The 17,835-nt window shown below is 35.5% G+C and overlaps 1 protein-coding gene across 2 annotated transcripts in view; it reads left to right on the top strand.

Annotated features, from left to right (window-relative positions):
• The first annotated feature begins 12,708 nt into the window (after nucleotides 1–12,708).
• Nucleotides 12,709–17,835, top strand: part of pdgfd (platelet derived growth factor d) — a 60,490-nt gene continuing 55,363 nt past the window's right edge. The window contains exon 1 of one of the 2 annotated variants that reach the window (XM_044119712.1): nucleotides 12,709–13,309. In XM_044119712.1, the coding sequence (XP_043975647.1) occupies nucleotides 13,198–13,309 (112 nt within the window). In that variant the 5' untranslated portion in view covers nucleotides 12,709–13,197. The remainder of the gene's footprint in view (nucleotides 13,310–17,835) is intronic. The other variant, XM_044119711.1, reaches the window with a different exon arrangement.

Below are 17,835 nucleotides of genomic sequence, written 5' to 3'. Positions count from 1 at the left end.
TATTTTTTTTTAATGGATAAAAATACAGGAAGCAATATTCAACTTCTTTATGTTTTAACCATGTTACTTTGCAGAGTCTCAAAGACATAATTTAAAGCAACACTTTGAAAAAAAATAACTAAAAATAAAGTGTGGAATTAGAAATTCAGTGCTGTTTCAGTCTCTTCAGCTGTACACTATACTGTGACTTGCAAGTGGCTTATTTTCTGCCCATATTCTCTTTCGCAGAGATAACAAGCAAGATGATTTTAGATGCAAAATGAGCTGCAGACTCAGCTGGTGTTGATTGCTGTTTGTGCTAAACCACAAACAGCTCATGGACCAAAGCAGCTCCCAAGAAAAGAAACAGTCATGAGCTACTGCTCAGACAGACATATTTTGAAACATTTGAGTTACAGATGGCAAATATATTTTTTTCTCCCCCAAAGCAAATTTTTCACACATATGACTCAGAATACCTACATACTCAGCAGATTGATTCAGGTCAGTTTGTTCCTGCTTAACTATACAGTAGATATTTACTGGGGCTAAATATCTACTGTTGACGTTTCTTCTCTTTAGTAATCTGCAACTGAAACGGTTAAATATTTAATCTGTAATTAAATCTGGTAATGTCAAATGTGCTAGTTTATTTAAAATGCTTTTTACATGAGTCCAAATGTAAAAGAAATTAAGTAGATTTTCTACAGCATCAAGGCCAGTCACGTATGAACTATGCATGTAATTTATAAGGTGTCTCCACCATTTGCATGTGTACTGGGATGAAGACCGAAAACTGTGCTGTGCCACTATATCGGGACAGATTAAGCTACCTTTTGTTGCTATGTCATTACTTATTTTTAGTCTTCCATCCTGATGATCACCTCATTCTAAGGCTGTAAGTTTAATGTTTTTAAAACAGTCTATTTGTGCCCCAAAGAATTGAAACAATTATTAGTCTAACAAATCTAACAAAAGATAAGATCAAATCACCTGCCATGTCAGTCACTCCACATATTTAGCATCCCGAGGTGAGGGAATCTTTGTTGGTGCGCACATGATATTGGCATAGCATAGCCTGAAGTGATGTGGCATTACTGGTTATTGCTAAAACATTTCCGTTCCATTGCAGTAATGTGCCATCAATACGTATGTATATCTCATCTGAGTTGTTGTACTCATCTTTCAGACTTTCCTCATAATCTATGTCATCAATGATCGGCTGGAAATTTCATTAAGTAACAGTGTCGGCTTGTGTGGGAGTGTTATTTATTTAACTGATGGTCCTTTTGATGTGGTTGTTGGTTATTTTATGATATGCTGGATGAATTGTTTACATGTTATTGGAGTAGTCTGTAGGCCAGATTCACCTGGGAAGTTTCACCTGTTCCAGCTGTCAATAATGGATCCAGCTGTGGTTTGCTGAAATCCCAAAGCCTTAGAAATGGCTTTTTAATCTTTTTGAGGCTGGTGGATATAATTTACTTTATTTCTTATTTGTTTTAAATTTATTTTAGTTCAAGCTTTTACATGTTGCTTTCTGAGAACATTAGCCAACTTTATGATTACATATATGTGCTATTTAAACAATTCCTTCATTCTACAAGCCTCTCAATAATCATGTCTGGGTATGCCTCTTGAAACAAAATTTAGTAAATGTGATTTATGACAATTCTTGATTTGAGACGAGTAGCAATTACAGCCTATTTTCACACAGGTGCAGGTTGGTTTGGATAGCATTTTCTATTCAATAATTGAAACCATGACTTGAAAACTTTGTTTTTATTTTGTTAGGTCAAGTTCATTGAATGTGTTATGAATGTGACAGCCAAATATTAAGGCTACTTAGTCATAAACAGTAAGATACCTAAAAAGAAAAACAGAATGTCAGATGGAACCATTGGAAAAGCCTTTTAATGGAGTTTCCAGGATGTTTGGATCTTGATGAAATTATAGTCTGAATTATTATACAAGACCAAGTGAAGTGCTAAGATATGCAGCTGGTGCCTAATGTCCAAATATAAAAAGAAAACCCATCATCTGACTGCAGACCTTGTATAAAGGTTAAATAAGTTCAAAAGAGAACATTGGTACCCAAATAATATAAAACACCACTTTCTGCAGCTAAGATAAAACGTTGAGTGTGTGTCCAGGGCCTTACTTAGCTTACACAAGTGAGTGGAAGAGTTTCTGGCTTTTGTGTTTTAGATTGTTATCAAGGCAGTAGGTAGTTTTTAGTATGAGACTCCATGATGGGATCCTGGCAACTTGTCATAAATTCAGGGTTTTATTTGTATCTCATATTCTTTTACATCTCCACCCAAAGTTGAATTATGGTTGATTCAGTTTAAAATGTGTAAAACTTTTATACAGGGTAAAAAAAACGAAGCTTTTTACCCTGATTTTACTCCTTTTAAGAAGTTCCTGCTCTTTTCGACACTCTGCTTTCGGGACATCATCAAAACAATACCTTTCCATTATGCCATTTGCAACTGTCCTTAAGAGATTTGAACAGTACCCCATCTCTCGCCTGATGCAGCAAATGTGGAAAATGGATAGATGGATGTTACTTAAAAGCATTTCGTTTTCCTTTTTGTACCCCCAATAAACTTGGAACTATAACACTACTGGTCAAATTTATGAGACATGGTGGTGGGTCTACAAAGCTACATGATGCTCCAGAGCCTTTGTCTGTAGGTTAAGATCTGCAATATTTGACCAATTTAGCAGCCTATGAAGGAAAAATAACTACTGCTACTTTTTAAGATTTAACTAAATAGAACTTTTATTGTTATATACTTTCAGTCAAGTAAGGATTTTACATAAAAAGAAAAAAAAAATAACCTTTAGTGGTGTATTTTGTATTTAGATATTGCAGACACTGAATGCTGAAAATAGAAAGATTTATGCAGTAAAGCATTCAAGCAGTAAGAAAGATTACTAATGGACAAATCATGTTGCTGTTTTGAATGCAAGTGCATTTGGCTCTCATTCCTCTTACTAATGCATCTAATATGTCATAATGTATTTCTTGGAAGAAGGGTGGATCTAGAGAGCTAGACATGGTAAAGGGATTTGATGTCTGAGAATAAAATGTATGAGGCAGATGGTACAAAAATTTCAAGGTGACAGCAAAAAATGCAGTCCAAGATAAAATGCTTAAAAAAAACCCATTCCTCTCATCCAGCAAGGCTAAATGTGGGCTCATTAAAAATCTAGACATTGCAGTGGGATAGAAGGGGTGTGATGATGTACACTGGGGAATGGGACAGAAGGGCAAGATGGACAGGGAAAAGATTTAAGAGGAAGCAAGAATGAGAAGAGGTAGTAAGGAGTGTTATATGGAATAAAAAGCTGAATCACAGAGGAAGCACTGTAGGGCATTATGCTTTGTGCCACAATGTCGAGGGGTGCAACCTGCCTTCATCTCATAACAGCCACCAGCTTAACCTATCTTTTTCTATTCTCTGAATGTTCTCACCCAGAATTCAATAGTCTGTACCTTTTCAGCCAACAGAAATAGCTAAATGCCTCATTGTGTTTAACTTCCATTTAATCTTTAATTAAAAACTGAAGCGCAGGAGTGATAGGGTATGCTTAAGACGCAAAGGAAAGACAGGAAACTAATGAAACATCAAATCAAAGGATTAATTCCTTACATGCCAAATTTCAATCAATTAACATTGAAGAAAAAAAATGAGAAACTGACAATGTAGTTATAAGTTTGCAAAGCAAACAGTTCAGGTTGGTACATGAAACAGAAACAAAACAAGACATTAAGAAAGATTATTGGCCTTTTCAGTGTCAAAGCAGTAGTTTTACAATTTTTTGCTTTTTAACCATAACAAAAACAAGCAGAAACAAGTGAGCTCAGAGGTTAATCATAATTAGCTTCAGTATCTGGTTCTTGCATGTCGGGAGATTTATTGGTGAAGCAGTAGGAATAATGACCTGATGAAAGGTGCGTGGTGTGTTTTTTTAAAAAACACCACAACCTTGCAGACCTCAATAAGAAGAACAGTATACAATGGCACCCAGAACAATAAGAGCCCGCTGTACCAAACTAGTAGAAAATAATAAGTTCCTCTGTTTTCCCTAATGCTTTGGACGTTAATTGATAACTGGATCATCCTGGCACCCACAACATATGAATTGTTGTGGGTGCCATTAGGATGGGGAATGCTCTCCATCATGTTTTTCTCTACTTCACAGTCCATTGTAGAGCCTTTATGTGAAACAAAAAAAGACATAGAAGCTTCAAGGCTTCTGCTATATTCTTGACACGTATGCTGTTTGCTGCATCTTGTTGCACTCTCCAATGAGTGGGTCAGTAGCATATCACCATCAATCAGTGTTCATTCTGCAGACATGGGTGGACTACTTCAGCCTTTGTTCGTTGATTTATAGTTAAATGTGTGGTTGTTGGTCTCACTGTTCATGAATGGTGTTACTGGTGATTCAGTCTTGTTGAGAGACTTCAGCAAACTGGTACTGCTGGATGTGGTAGGCTGTCCTCTATGTATTCCCACTTTTTGCAGCATAGAACTGACCGTTCAAATGTAAAGGATGTAATGGCATTTGAATTTATCGACAATGGATGCTTATCCCTAAGCTGTATTTCAAATATTTTAGATGTGCCCTGTGAAAAATTCTACCAGTAGTTACAGTCTATAGAAAAATTGTGATAAGTGAGTCCTCAAATACTGATTCATGAATAGATAGGGGTGCACTGTACCTCATTTAATTTTGTTCTCAAAAACAAACCTTTCCATACTTGCATACTTAACCCTTGTTTATTATGTTATTCTTGATAGTTTATACAGGTCTGTATAATATAAAAGACTGTATATTCTAGGTTCAGGTAGTCTTGACTCCGCTAAGAACAAGCCAGAGTAAATGAATACAATAATCCAAATAAATGCTGGTAATATTTAAATATAGGAATATTTCTCGGTTATTTCAAGAACAGCACAACTCAGTAGAAGGTGTAAAAATTTACTAGTTTGATGCAGCCTGAATTGTTCAGGTTTCTGTCGACTTGTTTATGGAATATTTGCAAGCATTTCAGCGAGAACCGATAGGCAAGGTGAAATTAGCTGTACGAAAAGAGGAAAGTAAAAAAAGATAGAAACAATTACTTGAGAGGAATGCGAGCAAAAGACGAGAAAAAGCCTTGAAGGAGAGAGCAGCTGTTCAGTAGATAAGCCACGGGGCAGAATTCAAAATCCATGACAAGGGAAACCTCTGAGGCCTGAGTGCATTCACTGGCACACAAACATCTGAAGAGTAGGATGATCCCAATGGATAATATATACATGCATGTGTATAGACACTTGTTCATCTGTCATTCTGGGTAGATGGGTGCAACATAGGTTGGTGCTATTCTGCAGTAAACACACACATAGATTCACATGTACATGCACACAGTTATTTGTACTACATACATATTTGGGAAAACAGATATGTTTATATACAGTCTAGAAAATTAATGCCTTAATTTAATGTTATTAAAAATCTCCTTTGTTTCACTCAGTGAAACACAGACTAGTTTCACAAAAAAACTGTTTTTAAGGCATGGTGACTTTTTGTTTACAGGTAACGACAATACAACATTTAAGATTAGAAGATTAAATCACACAAATATAAAAATGATTTCAGAAATGTGAGATTAATGGAAATATATTTAGTATCTGCTTTTTTTATTTTCAAAAGGTTCTTATATTCTGGCAAACAAGCCTCATTGGAACACATATTCTAACTTACTGAATATGAATGTATGTAAGTGCCTAAACATTGCCATGTTATATCATATTAATTAGAAGTTAACTACCATACTTAGTATTTGTAGCTAACTATAAAGAAAATGCTTAATAATTTAAGCAAAATTTGATAAATTATATTTTATGTGTGTATGTTAGAGGTTGATTTTTACATTTTGCTCTGATAGCACTTTAAGATACATTTTTAAACCTTACACATTAAATCAATTCAACATAATGTCTTCTATGAGGTTAAATCTTAAAATTTGTAACCTTCTTTTTGAGAAAGTTGAAAAGTTGAAAAGAAATCTATATAGGACTCTACACTATAAATCTGCAACTTGCTTGGTAAATATTAATATAATTGATCAGTTAAGTTAATTTAACAGTCATATTAGCAGCAATCCACTCCATTTAATAATGTCCAGAGTATTCATGTATCTGCCTTTACATAGAACTGCAGTGTGTTTACCTCTTCTTGGACCTGTCCTTGTTCTCCTAATCATGAGCTACAAATCTCCAGTAAAGTTTGCTTATTATGCTTCTGCTTTTTTTCAGGATCCAATTAACTTCCATTTTAAGTTTCTTGTGTTAATAAATGTTTTAAACCTTCTCCCTGTCTCAGTGTTGTGACTGCCCGCTCTAGTCTTTGTCTGGCATTATGACAAAGGCTAACATAATGAAAGACAAACATTCTGCTTTAAATGAGTGATTACTCATTCAGTCACAGAGAAGCTGTTTTGTAACCAAAATATCCCAACAGAAGATACACTAGATCCAAAACACCAATGTACTGCATGGTATTACTTGTGAAAACAATTCTGATGCATCTAATTACTGCAGTGCACAGACTGTATAATGCAGTTATTTATGTACATTGACCTGAGTCTAAAAGCTAGGATGTGGCTGCTTTGATACAAAATTTGTGCAAAGTAAAATATGTCACAAATGAAGGGAGAAGAGTGTATGAACATGGATGGGCAGATATCAACCATTGCAAAGCTGAAAATTGAGAATGTGTTGGCTTTTCACCATGTCCTGCAATGCCCCTCTCACTTCCACTAAAATGAACCAGTTTCCAGCTTGTCACCAATACTTACATCACTGTGGGGTGGAGAGCTTTATATTATATTATATTATATTATATTATATTATATTATATTATATTATATTATATTATATTATATTATATTATATTATATTATATTATATTATATTATATTATATTATATTATATTATATTACTGTATCATCTATCGTAAGGAAAATAAACACATTTCCACATTCCCTGAAGGATGAGAGTAGTGATAACTTGAGACAAATATATCCTATCTGATTGCCTGTTTTGATGTCAGTACTATGACAATTTCAGTCATTGTAATGTAACATATTTTGGTGATTATTGATTAGATTGTTCCCTGGTGTAGAGATACTTTTATTTTTCCCTGATGATGCTTTCAAGGTTGTCATTTGGCCTCTTTTATATCTTGCTCTCTTTGGATTACTATTTTTAATAAATGGAATGCATGTTCTGGCAAGTGAAGGATGCCATGAGCTCACTGAAATACGTAAAATTGTAACAACCTTTTAAGTACTCCATTACGTAATGCTGGAATGAAAACAAAGACATTTATGTGCTGGTGCCAGTAGTAGCTGGTAGCTCAAACAAAATACAGAGCACCAAAGTACAAATAAAAGAAATGTGGACAGCTCTTCCTGAAGTAATCTTGTAAAATAATCAATTTATAGGAGATGTTTGATAAATCACAGGAGATCAGTTTGGAAGAAAGAAATAGAAGAAAGCTGAGGTTACCTGAAAGTTGAAGGCAAAAGGCAAAGTATTTGGGGAAAGTGTGTATGTGGTTTGAAGGGAAACATTATTTTGTTTTATAAATCCTATTTACTTCTCCTTCATAAGAAATAATCAGTACATTTTATTCTTTCCAGAATGATGTAGAAAAAGTCATAATTTTTATGAGCATTGAGAGTCTTCCTTTCTCAAAGATGATTAGGCTATTGTGAAATTTGACATTATGGGTGTATTCACATGAGGAAAGTTTGTTGACCCACTTGCAAATGGACTATAAATCTTAGACAAAGGCCCGAAGTGACACGAGTGACGATCATTATATCCAATCGACAGAAGTGACGAGGGTGGGTCAGATAAAAGACCTGTGGAAAAAAAAAAAAAAAAACTATGTAAGTTCTACATTCTTCATAATTGTTGTGCTATTATTAAAACTGCAATAGTATGTTGAATGTCAAGAGCTGCTCGTACAGTTCAATTTAGAAGCTCAAAACAGAATTTTATTGAATTAAACTAAAACTTCCATTTACATAGTTTATATCCACAGAATAAGTTCCTCTGCACATAGATGACAAATTCACATTTATCCATACCACATTCAAGACGGATTGTAAGATAATGTTTGCACATATACACAATTGAAAGAAGAAAATTTGTATGCAAGCAAAATGGAACCACTGTGATTAAGATAAGCTAATTTGGACGTTTGGAAAAGCAAACCAGTGAGAGACTAGAAAGTCAAGACGTTAAGAGGCTCAACCATAAACCTATCCACTATCGAACACAAATGCCTCCTGTTTGCAACGCTGTGCTTATATCCTGTTAGGTGCGGGGCGTAGTTTAATCTACTCCTGAGAGGGTTTTATCACAACGCTGCAGTTGCTGTAGAAGAAAGGTAACATTTGATTGCATAGAGAGAGAAACATCTTATCAGCTATGATAATCCCTTTGATTCAAGTTGGATTAGTTGTCAGAGTTTTAGGTGTCACAGCGAGAGTGTTTTTAACCAACCAAATCTGCTATTACATCAGATATGCATACATTATTTTCATGTCTGTGATCATTTTTACTTTATGACACTAGTATGGGTTCCAATTTTTTAAACTGCTGAAATCATTGCTAGATATAATGAGTTGTGTATTCATTGTCAAGGAATATAAATGTCTATCTACAACCCCAATTGCAAGGAAGGTGGAACATTGTATAAAACAAGCAGAACTCCTTTTCAATTTATATTCAATTGAATACACTACAATGGCAACATATAAAATTTTCAAGTGAAAAACTTTATTGTAATTTTGTAAATAGTCACTCATTTGGAATTTGATGCTTTCACTACTTCCCAAAACTTTGGGACATTGGCAACGGAAGACTGGGAAAGCTGAGGAATGCTAATAAAAAACAAAACAAAACAAAAACACTTGCTTGGAACGTTTCACAGCTGAAAATGCTAATTGGAAACAGGTGGGTGTCATGACTGAGAATAAAGAGAGCATCCCTGAATTCACCGCCCTTCACAAGCAAGCATGGGGCAAGGTTCACTACTTTCTGAACAACTGCATGAACAAATAGTCCAACAGTTTAGGAACAATGTTTCTCTTCATACGTTTCCAAGTTATTTATGGATTTTATCAGTCCATAATATCAACCAAAGATTCAGGGATTCTGGAGAAATCTCAGTAAGTAGGCGGGAAGGCCAAAAACCAACATTGAATGCCTGTAATCTTTGATCCCTCAGATGAACATCAGGTCTGAACATTCGCTTTCCAGCTGGAGTAAAGTAATCATTGAAATCTGACGTGCCACAGCAGGGATACGTCTCAAAACTAGGTTGTGAGGAGGTGGGGTGGGTACTACCGCCTTAAGGAATTCAACTGTCTTAGAGCGCTGACGTGAAATTGTTAAGCATAAATGCACTGACTCCCATTTCTAATTCCAAGAGATACATCCTTGTCAAAGTTAAAGATAAGGTCTAAAAGATTTGTACTTCAAGTGATAATACTTCCTTAACCTTTTTGTTCTACAAAAAGGATCTGCATGTCTTTTTTCCTGGGTACTCTATGAGAGATTAATATTCTCTTACAAATGACTAGGGAGTCATCCAAATCTATACAGTGAGGAGGGAATAATAAATAAGTTTAATTTTAAATGATATTAAAACAATAAAAATGTTCTAATAAACAATCAATAATTAATTTGAGACTCTGTAAAAAGTCTGTGAATCTAACTTTCAAACTTGTTTCTCTCTCTGGTGCAAAAATGCACCAGTGAGAGTGCATTTTTGGACAAGAACTACTGAACAAATACACTGAGCACATTCTGAGAGAGCAGAATATTGGTCTGTAAACGTAGGTTTTAAGAAGAAACTGGTGAACAAGGTGTCTCGTTTTTAACTGTGTGCTTGTGCATGTGGATATAGAGCTGAATGTGAGTGGGCATTGCATGTGTGTCCACCATTAGCCGGGTAGAGAGTGTCCTTCCTAATCTGCTTTCCCCTAATTAAAAGCCTGTGACTAAAAGGAGCAGCATTGGAGCTGTCTGCCAGGGAAATTAAAAAAAAACTAGAGATGATTAGGGGACAGAAGAAAGACGGGAGGTGGCATGAGGCGATGAAGAGGAAAGGATGAAAAGTGAAGAGAATGGGTTGTTGCAGGGTAGAGGAGGGATAAGGAGGTGAGGAATGTAGATAGTGAAAGTCACAGCAGAAATAAGTAATAAGAGGCATCCAAAGACAAATTAGAGAACATGAAAAGAGGATAGAGACAGCAACTGGAGGGTAAGGACATGAAGGGATCACAAAAAAGTTAGATGAAGACAAATAGTGACTAGGCTCCAGTATATGCGCCACATTAGTTTTCAGTGATATCTGAAACGCTACATCCTTATGGTTCAGTGCAGTTTTCCACTGCCCTCCACACACCCAGTCAAACAGAGCAATGTTTGGGTTTGGTGAACCTGGGCAGTTGCGTCATGGATTCACAGCTGCAAAAATGTGCAGCAACTGCATGATTCTATTATGTCAATATGAACCAAATTTTCTGAGCCCAACACAGGAATGTTATAACTAACACATTGGATAGTGAGTGAGTATTTCCACCACTTTCCTTTTTTGTAATGAAAATATTAAATTTCAGAAAAAAATATATATTCAAAAGGTTTGAGTAATCACCTGTGATAGACAATAGACATATGAGAAATACTTGCAATGGAGGCAGGAGAATCAAATCTCTGTTTTGTCACAGCAGGTTTACAATCATCAGATTACATTCAAGGCTAATTGAAAGAGCTGTGGCTGCTGTGGACGTCCTGGTAAACCAAGAGTGAAATTGTCTCAATTTTTAGACCACTGAAATGTATCAGATTAAGAAATCTTCAGTTTCTCAGACTGAAACGGCTTTCATAAAAACTTGTTTTTCCAAGTTGATGTTAATTACTGGATTTGAAATAGTGCTTGAAATGTTCAAAGCTTAATCTTGAACCATACTGCTTTGCTCAAGGGCACCTAATTAATTCCACCATTTCGGTTTGTGAGGTGGACTGAACAAACACATAGCGAGAAGGAAGCCTGTCAACATACATGCAAACAAACACGCATTAGACATAAGCTTCAGGGAAGAGGAGACAAATGCCAGATCATTCAAGCACACACATGCTGTGGACACATACTAAGTAGAGAGGGAGTGGGAGATATGGTAAAAGACAGATTATGTGAATGTCTGCTATGCCACACTGCAACGTAATCCACTAATGAACATCGTAAGTCTCTCTTTATAGAAGAATGGTATTGTGAAATTACAGTAACAGTAACTGATGTGCATTAACATGATTATGCTATTTTTGATATTAATATTTCCCTTGGATTTTGTTGCACAGTCATATTTTAAGTGTGGTAAAAAATGTGTTCTAAGTTAAGTCTATCAGTGTGTACATTTATATGAGGTGTGATACTTTTTGTGCCCTCCACCGATCTTTATGTGCATGTGCAATTCCCTCACTGAGTGCATATGCCTTTGAAGCTCAGCAGAGTGGTTTAATAGCCTTTAATTTTAATTAATTTCTTCTCTCTATTAATAACCTATATAATTCCCTAAGTGATTCCAACTTTTAGGTGCTGCATTAGTCATTAGCCAATTGCAGGCTAAGGGGAAGTCTTTGTGCTGAATAAGCTGGAAACGGCAAGTTGGCAAGTTCATCCTATAAAGAAGAAATAACTCTTGAAATTAAATGTGACTGTAAGTTCAAAAACTAACGGAGATTCACATGTTTGAAGCCCCCAGGCACTGGCTGTGACTGAGTGACAAAAACAAAAGCTGATTTTTTTTTTAAATCACATGAGCTGAAGCCAGTATTATTGTACATATAAAAAGAAAGCCTGGTTGGCAAGCCTTGATTCTAAAAAAAAAAATAATCATGAATTCCACAAGTCTACCTGTAGCATCATGTTCAGCCTTTAGCAAGTTACAGAAGCTTTAGCAAGGTGTCACTCTGGAGCACTTCCACTGAGCAGCACATCTTACACAGATTGAACAACATTGTTTGGTGTATGTGCAAAAACAAAAAAAAAAAAGAAAGAAAAACATCTTGGACCAATTCTGGGAACATATGCTGTTATTTAAATGTACAATAAAGGTGGTTAAGAGTAATTTAGTTCAGAGAAGCTTATAACAGATGTTGAAATACATTGTCTTAAAAATATATTGCTAAGAAGGAAGAAGGATATCACTTCCATTATGCAGCTTTGGGTGTGATAATAAATCTGGCTCAAAAGATTACTTACAACAGCTGGTTCAGGAGAACAAGGTATTTTGGGATTTTAATCATTTTTGGGAGAGCATGGAGAAACAGATGACCCTCCTAGTCACTTAGAGCAGTTCCACTGGAGAATCCCCATAATATAAAAATAATAATAAAAATATGTTGCAAACGTTTGTATTGTAACTTATATTTTAATCTGATGGGAGTGTATATATATATATATATATATATATATATATATATATATATATATATATATATATATATATATATATATATATATATATATATATATATATATATAATATGTGTGTATGGGTGGATGATTGGCTACATAGTAAATAACTTTTGACCGCCTGTGCCAACATCTGTTATGCTAACACACAGCCCACAAATACACACGCGCGCGCTCGTGAATGGAGAGCGCGCGCTGCTCTGTTGGCAAACTTTGACGCGCCCTGAGTTTCACAGTGTAGATGCGTTAGATAGAAACTATTTGTTAGCGACTGACTTGAATTTTTTATTTTCACGGTGATAAGACGTCCGACGCCTCTAATCTCATTGTCTGACCGTGAGCGGAGCTATATTATCCTCCACCTGCTCTTCCTTGTTTCGGAGTTTGCCCTCGCTTTCAACAGGAGCCTAACTTTCACTGCAAGGCAACTTCTTTCACACTGATACTTTGGCACAAGCCGATACATTGTGTCTGCACTTTATGAGCTACTGGAAGGCAGCACTTTTATTTCCTTCATCTAAAGAGTAAACATATTGGCAGACACAAGAGCTGTTGAAAGAAAAGCGGTCAAAGCGTCTTGCTCTCTGGGAATTATAAGTTAATCGTTTATTTGGAAGGGGAAGAGGACAGTTTGTTAAAGAGGGCAAAAGTTTAACAGCACCATGAATTTGGTTTTCCAGATGTGGATAATTTTATTGTTGGCCACTTTAAGCAAAGTCGGGAAGGCTCAGGTCGCCAATGCCAAAGTGTTGAGGGGCAACAGCAGAAGAGACGGTGAGATGTCTTTTGTTTTTTCTCCACTATATAAGGTCGCAGCCTTCTTGTTTGTATGGAAGATGTAGTGAATAATTTTAGACAACAAAGGAGAAAAAAAAATACGTGAGTTTTGGGAGTTATTTTTGTAACAAATAAATGATTCAGCTTGTAAATGTTCAATGAACAGAGGGGAAATGAGCAACGGAAATAACTAAATAAATGTTTAACTATCCCAACGAGCATCAACCTGTGGAGAAAGCAGAGAAAAAAAAATAGTATTTTGTGGCAGACTGTCATCTGGGTGCTTAGATCCTGTCATTGGTTCTACAACTTCCCTAATCCAATTGCATACTTTCTGGAAGTGTGCCACACTTACTTTTTACTTACCCCTGAGGCTGAAGTTATGCCGCAGTGCCTATGATTGTACACCTTCACTCAACCACAGGGTTGCTTTTAGCTGGAAAACTTGAGAATATGTGAGTGCATTATATTCTGTCCAACAAAGCTGCTCTAAAATCATTTTGTGTCTTTGTTGATGATAAGCAAAGAATGTTGCATAAACATAAGGGACTTTAACTTTAAATGTGAATGTATTAAATGACCTCTCTTGCACAATCCAAAATACAGTGTCTAGAAAAAGCATTGATGCTGGTTGAACATTTAGTTATGTCACAGTCATAAACTTCAATGTGTTTTATTAGGATGTTATGTGATAAACTTGCACAGAGTAATACATCACTGTAAAGTTCAAGGAAAACATTGCAGGGTTCTAAACATTTCTTTTCTTGAATGAATATCTGAAATCTGAATGCAGCACAATCAAATGCCTGTTTGTATCAAAAAATTGCTAAACAGAGTCCAGACGTCTATATACAGTAAGCACAGCTGTTTTGTAAAAGCCTCACAGATTTGCTAGCGCGCATTAGCGAACAAATATTTGGATTTTGAATATCCGTTAGCATTGCTCAACCCATCATCAGAAAATGAAGAGTATGGAACAATTGCAAACTTGCAAAGTTGACTCTACAAAGATAAGGTGGTTTAATATAAATGCCTGCCGCACATCTCAGATTTTTAATTGTAAAATGTTTGCATAGCTTTTGATATTTGCTTTCTATTTCACAGCTATGTGGTTTATGACATAAAATTCTAATAAAATGTATTACAGTTTGTAAAGTGATACAAGCAGAAAAGCTTAAAGTAGGACCGATGCTTTTAGCTGGAAAACATGAAAATATGTGAGCGCTTTACCACATCAAACTATACTGGGTTAACTTGAGCGCCATTTAATTCTGCATGTATCTGTTAAAAATATAAACACTATATCAATAAAATGCTAGTTTGAACAATAGCAAGTGCACTGTGTCAAATGTACTCTTTCTGCTTGTCAAATGATTGTGTGTAAACTGAATTATCTCACACAAACAGTCACAGCTGTACTAGAGTGACACTGTGAGAAAAAGGTGACAGGATAGAAAAAGTATCTGAATGCAAAAAGTTAAGGTTTTTAGATGATATCAGATTGTTCCCAGCTTCCGAAAAAAAATTGCATAGAAAAGGACAAGAAGATATCATTAAGCTAGAAGATCACTAGGAAACATTAAAGTATTGCTTTTAAAGTAGTTACGGTATTTGTTATAACTGTTTATATCCAAAGCTGATGAAATGAGTTTTAACTTATTCTCAAAACAGATGTAACACAGTTAACATGATAAAAAAATATTGTTAAGACTGTTATCAATTTAAGAAAATGTGACCTTTAAAATGTATTTAGAAACATCCAAGTCCTAATGGTATTGTTTAAAAGGATCCTTTTACTTATAACTAGTACATTTCTGAGTAGTTCTTCACAGGCCTCTGACAGCTAGTTATTTTACTTTCCATGCTGACCTTTTTTTTGTGTGTTTTTCAAACTAATGAGTTTGAAAAAGTTCCTGCTTGCTTTGTGTTACTTGACTAGTGTCCTGTGTAGATCCTTCTGTACCTGAGGAAGCTTTGCTACATTGCCAGCTATGCTTTTTAAATATGTTTGTTTTCATTCCTTTGAGAAGTTAGTTGGAGTAGGAGGTGTTAAAAGTTAAAGCCACAACTGGTAATAGATTTCACTCAGTTTCAGCATGCCCTCCAAGATACTTGTGGCTGGGAAAATCCCTATTTTGGTTGTCTATATTGTCAAGTGTTGTGACAACTTTTGTTGTACACTTTTTCACTTGGAAATTACTACAACTCAAGACAAATATGTAGGTCATAATATGAGCTATGGTCTGTGCATACCACAGCTCAAAGTGATTTGATATTACAATAAACTTCATTTGTATTTTTATTACCTTTCATATGTATTGCTATTAGTCCCATCACACTATCTCCTTAGTGTTTCAGTGATGTTGGAAAGATGTGCAGCCTTTGGTAAATAAGTCTTAAGTATGTGACACTACAGAACACAGCTTGTTGTGCTATTAAGCCAGACGACCACCAGTTATACTTGACATGTTGGGATATTCAGGTGTGATGCTAACAATACATATGTGCCATTGCGACAAAATTTGGATAATTGCATTTTCTTTTGAAATGTTTCAGCAATTACCTGTTTATAATAACATTATTTACAACTAAAGTCATCCTATGCTATGCCATCACTTTCGCTGCACCAGCAAAGTTCACTCACCTTGACATGGTAAATGCTTGGAGTTGCTTTGACACCCGGGTTGTGTCACTAACTTTCTGACTTATTTTGCTAATAATTATTTGACTGTGGACAATCAAAGACTTTGTAAACATTGCTAAACATTCATCAAGTTTAGAACAAAATAAAAAAAAAATAAGAAGATGACATGAGAGCCAAAGTAACCTTCTGTTGTGAATATTGTATCATTTTTTTCCAACACTTGGAGTTCATCTTATAACCCATGGGTTGCCGGTTTGAGCCCCTACTCTGTCTGCCTTACTAGTTGTGTCCTTGGGCAAGACACTTTCTCCGCCTTGCCTGCTGGTGTAGGTCAGAAGGCCCAGTGGTGCCGTTGCATTGCTGCCTTGCTTCTGTCAGACTGCCCCAGGGCAGCTGTGGGCAGCTTACAATATGTAGTGTGTGAAGTGTAGTGTGAAGTGGTCTGGGGTTCTGATAAAGCACTATACAAGTTTTGGCCATTTACCTTTTACTCTATGCCTACTTTATACCATATGCCATTGACATGACAAATCTCAAAGTTATTTTCTCAAAATGTTAATTTCTTCATGCTTAGACCCAAGTTACACATGTTTTTAATTAAAGTAAAGTAATAGTATTTTAAGATACAAAAAAACCAAACTGCTTTTCATACACAAATAGAGACCTGAGTGAATTTTTTCCTTCATATCTTTCTACAGCTCTAACAAAAACTATGCCAAATGACTGCGCTATACATTAAGCCTGATTAGTGCTACAGAATGTTGTTTGAGATGTTATGCCTTTTAAAAAAAATAACAAAATCTGATTTTAGCACGTGACCAAGCAAAAAATTGTTTCAAAGAATTGTTAGTGTTCTGCTATATTCTTTTTGGTCATCCATAATTCACAGTAAAGCAGTGCCAACATAAGCTGAATGTGGACAAAACAATACTTCACTGCTAATAACTAGTGGTATACCTTGGATGACCCCTGTAAACTTGCATTATCTTTAGAATAATAGCTCTAATTCAGCCCCACTTTTAATAAAAGTAAAGCATGTGAGGGCTAATGTCCCTTATGTCTAGTAGAAAGTTCCACTTGAGATGTTAAATGCCTAACAAATTCAGCAAAAGAACAATTAACAGTCCAGTAAAGTGTTCTTCAGATTTCTGTCAGTTTTGATTTTGCTACATGTGCTTTAAGGTGTTTTTTTATTATTTCAATTTGAGTACATACGATGTTTCTAAGTAGCAGAATTATTTGTGAAAATCTTGTAGAAAATATTATTTTACTCAGTTGAACTGCTTTGCTACAAGCGAGCGAAGAATCAACAATTATACAAATTATCAAAATTTTCTAAAGTCAACAAAAAATATTTTTATGCCAGAGAGTGTAATGGTCAAAATAAAGCAGCACAATTCTGAATTGCTCTGACAATTTTTGTAGATGGGATTCTAGCTTTATTTTAATATGTCACTTGGTAAGAAGTAAAGAGTTGTCTAATGCAAATCCTTGCACAGGTGTCAAAGTATTAGTAGGAACAGATATAAAATTAGACTTATGTGGTCAAAAGTTTTTCAATGGTTGATCAGATGCAGAATTTGAAGCAATTCTGTTCTTAAAGTAGATTGATTGTTTGATTTAAAGGGGGGCATTTATGTACAATTGACTTGTTGGAGGTTTATTTCATGTTATATTAGTCCCTCATCAAAAACATACCTGGAATGTTGCTTGGATTCTTTGGTGCATGTTTACGAAATTCTTGAATCTCCTGTGGCAGCGATTGGTGCCACCTATTTCCACAAATATTCTGTTAGTAATAATTGTTAGTTGGAGCTGCAGTTTCCAGAAAAGCTTCTGTCTCACAGAGCGTCTCTGCCCCATATGTGCCCCACCCAGC

This window comes from Gambusia affinis, linkage group LG06 (assembly GCF_019740435.1).
Source record: "Gambusia affinis linkage group LG06, SWU_Gaff_1.0, whole genome shotgun sequence".
Lineage (NCBI taxonomy): Eukaryota > Metazoa > Chordata > Actinopteri > Cyprinodontiformes > Poeciliidae > Gambusia > Gambusia affinis.
Note: the sequence above shows the minus strand (reverse complement) of the source record. Positions and strands in the feature narration are given on the sequence as shown.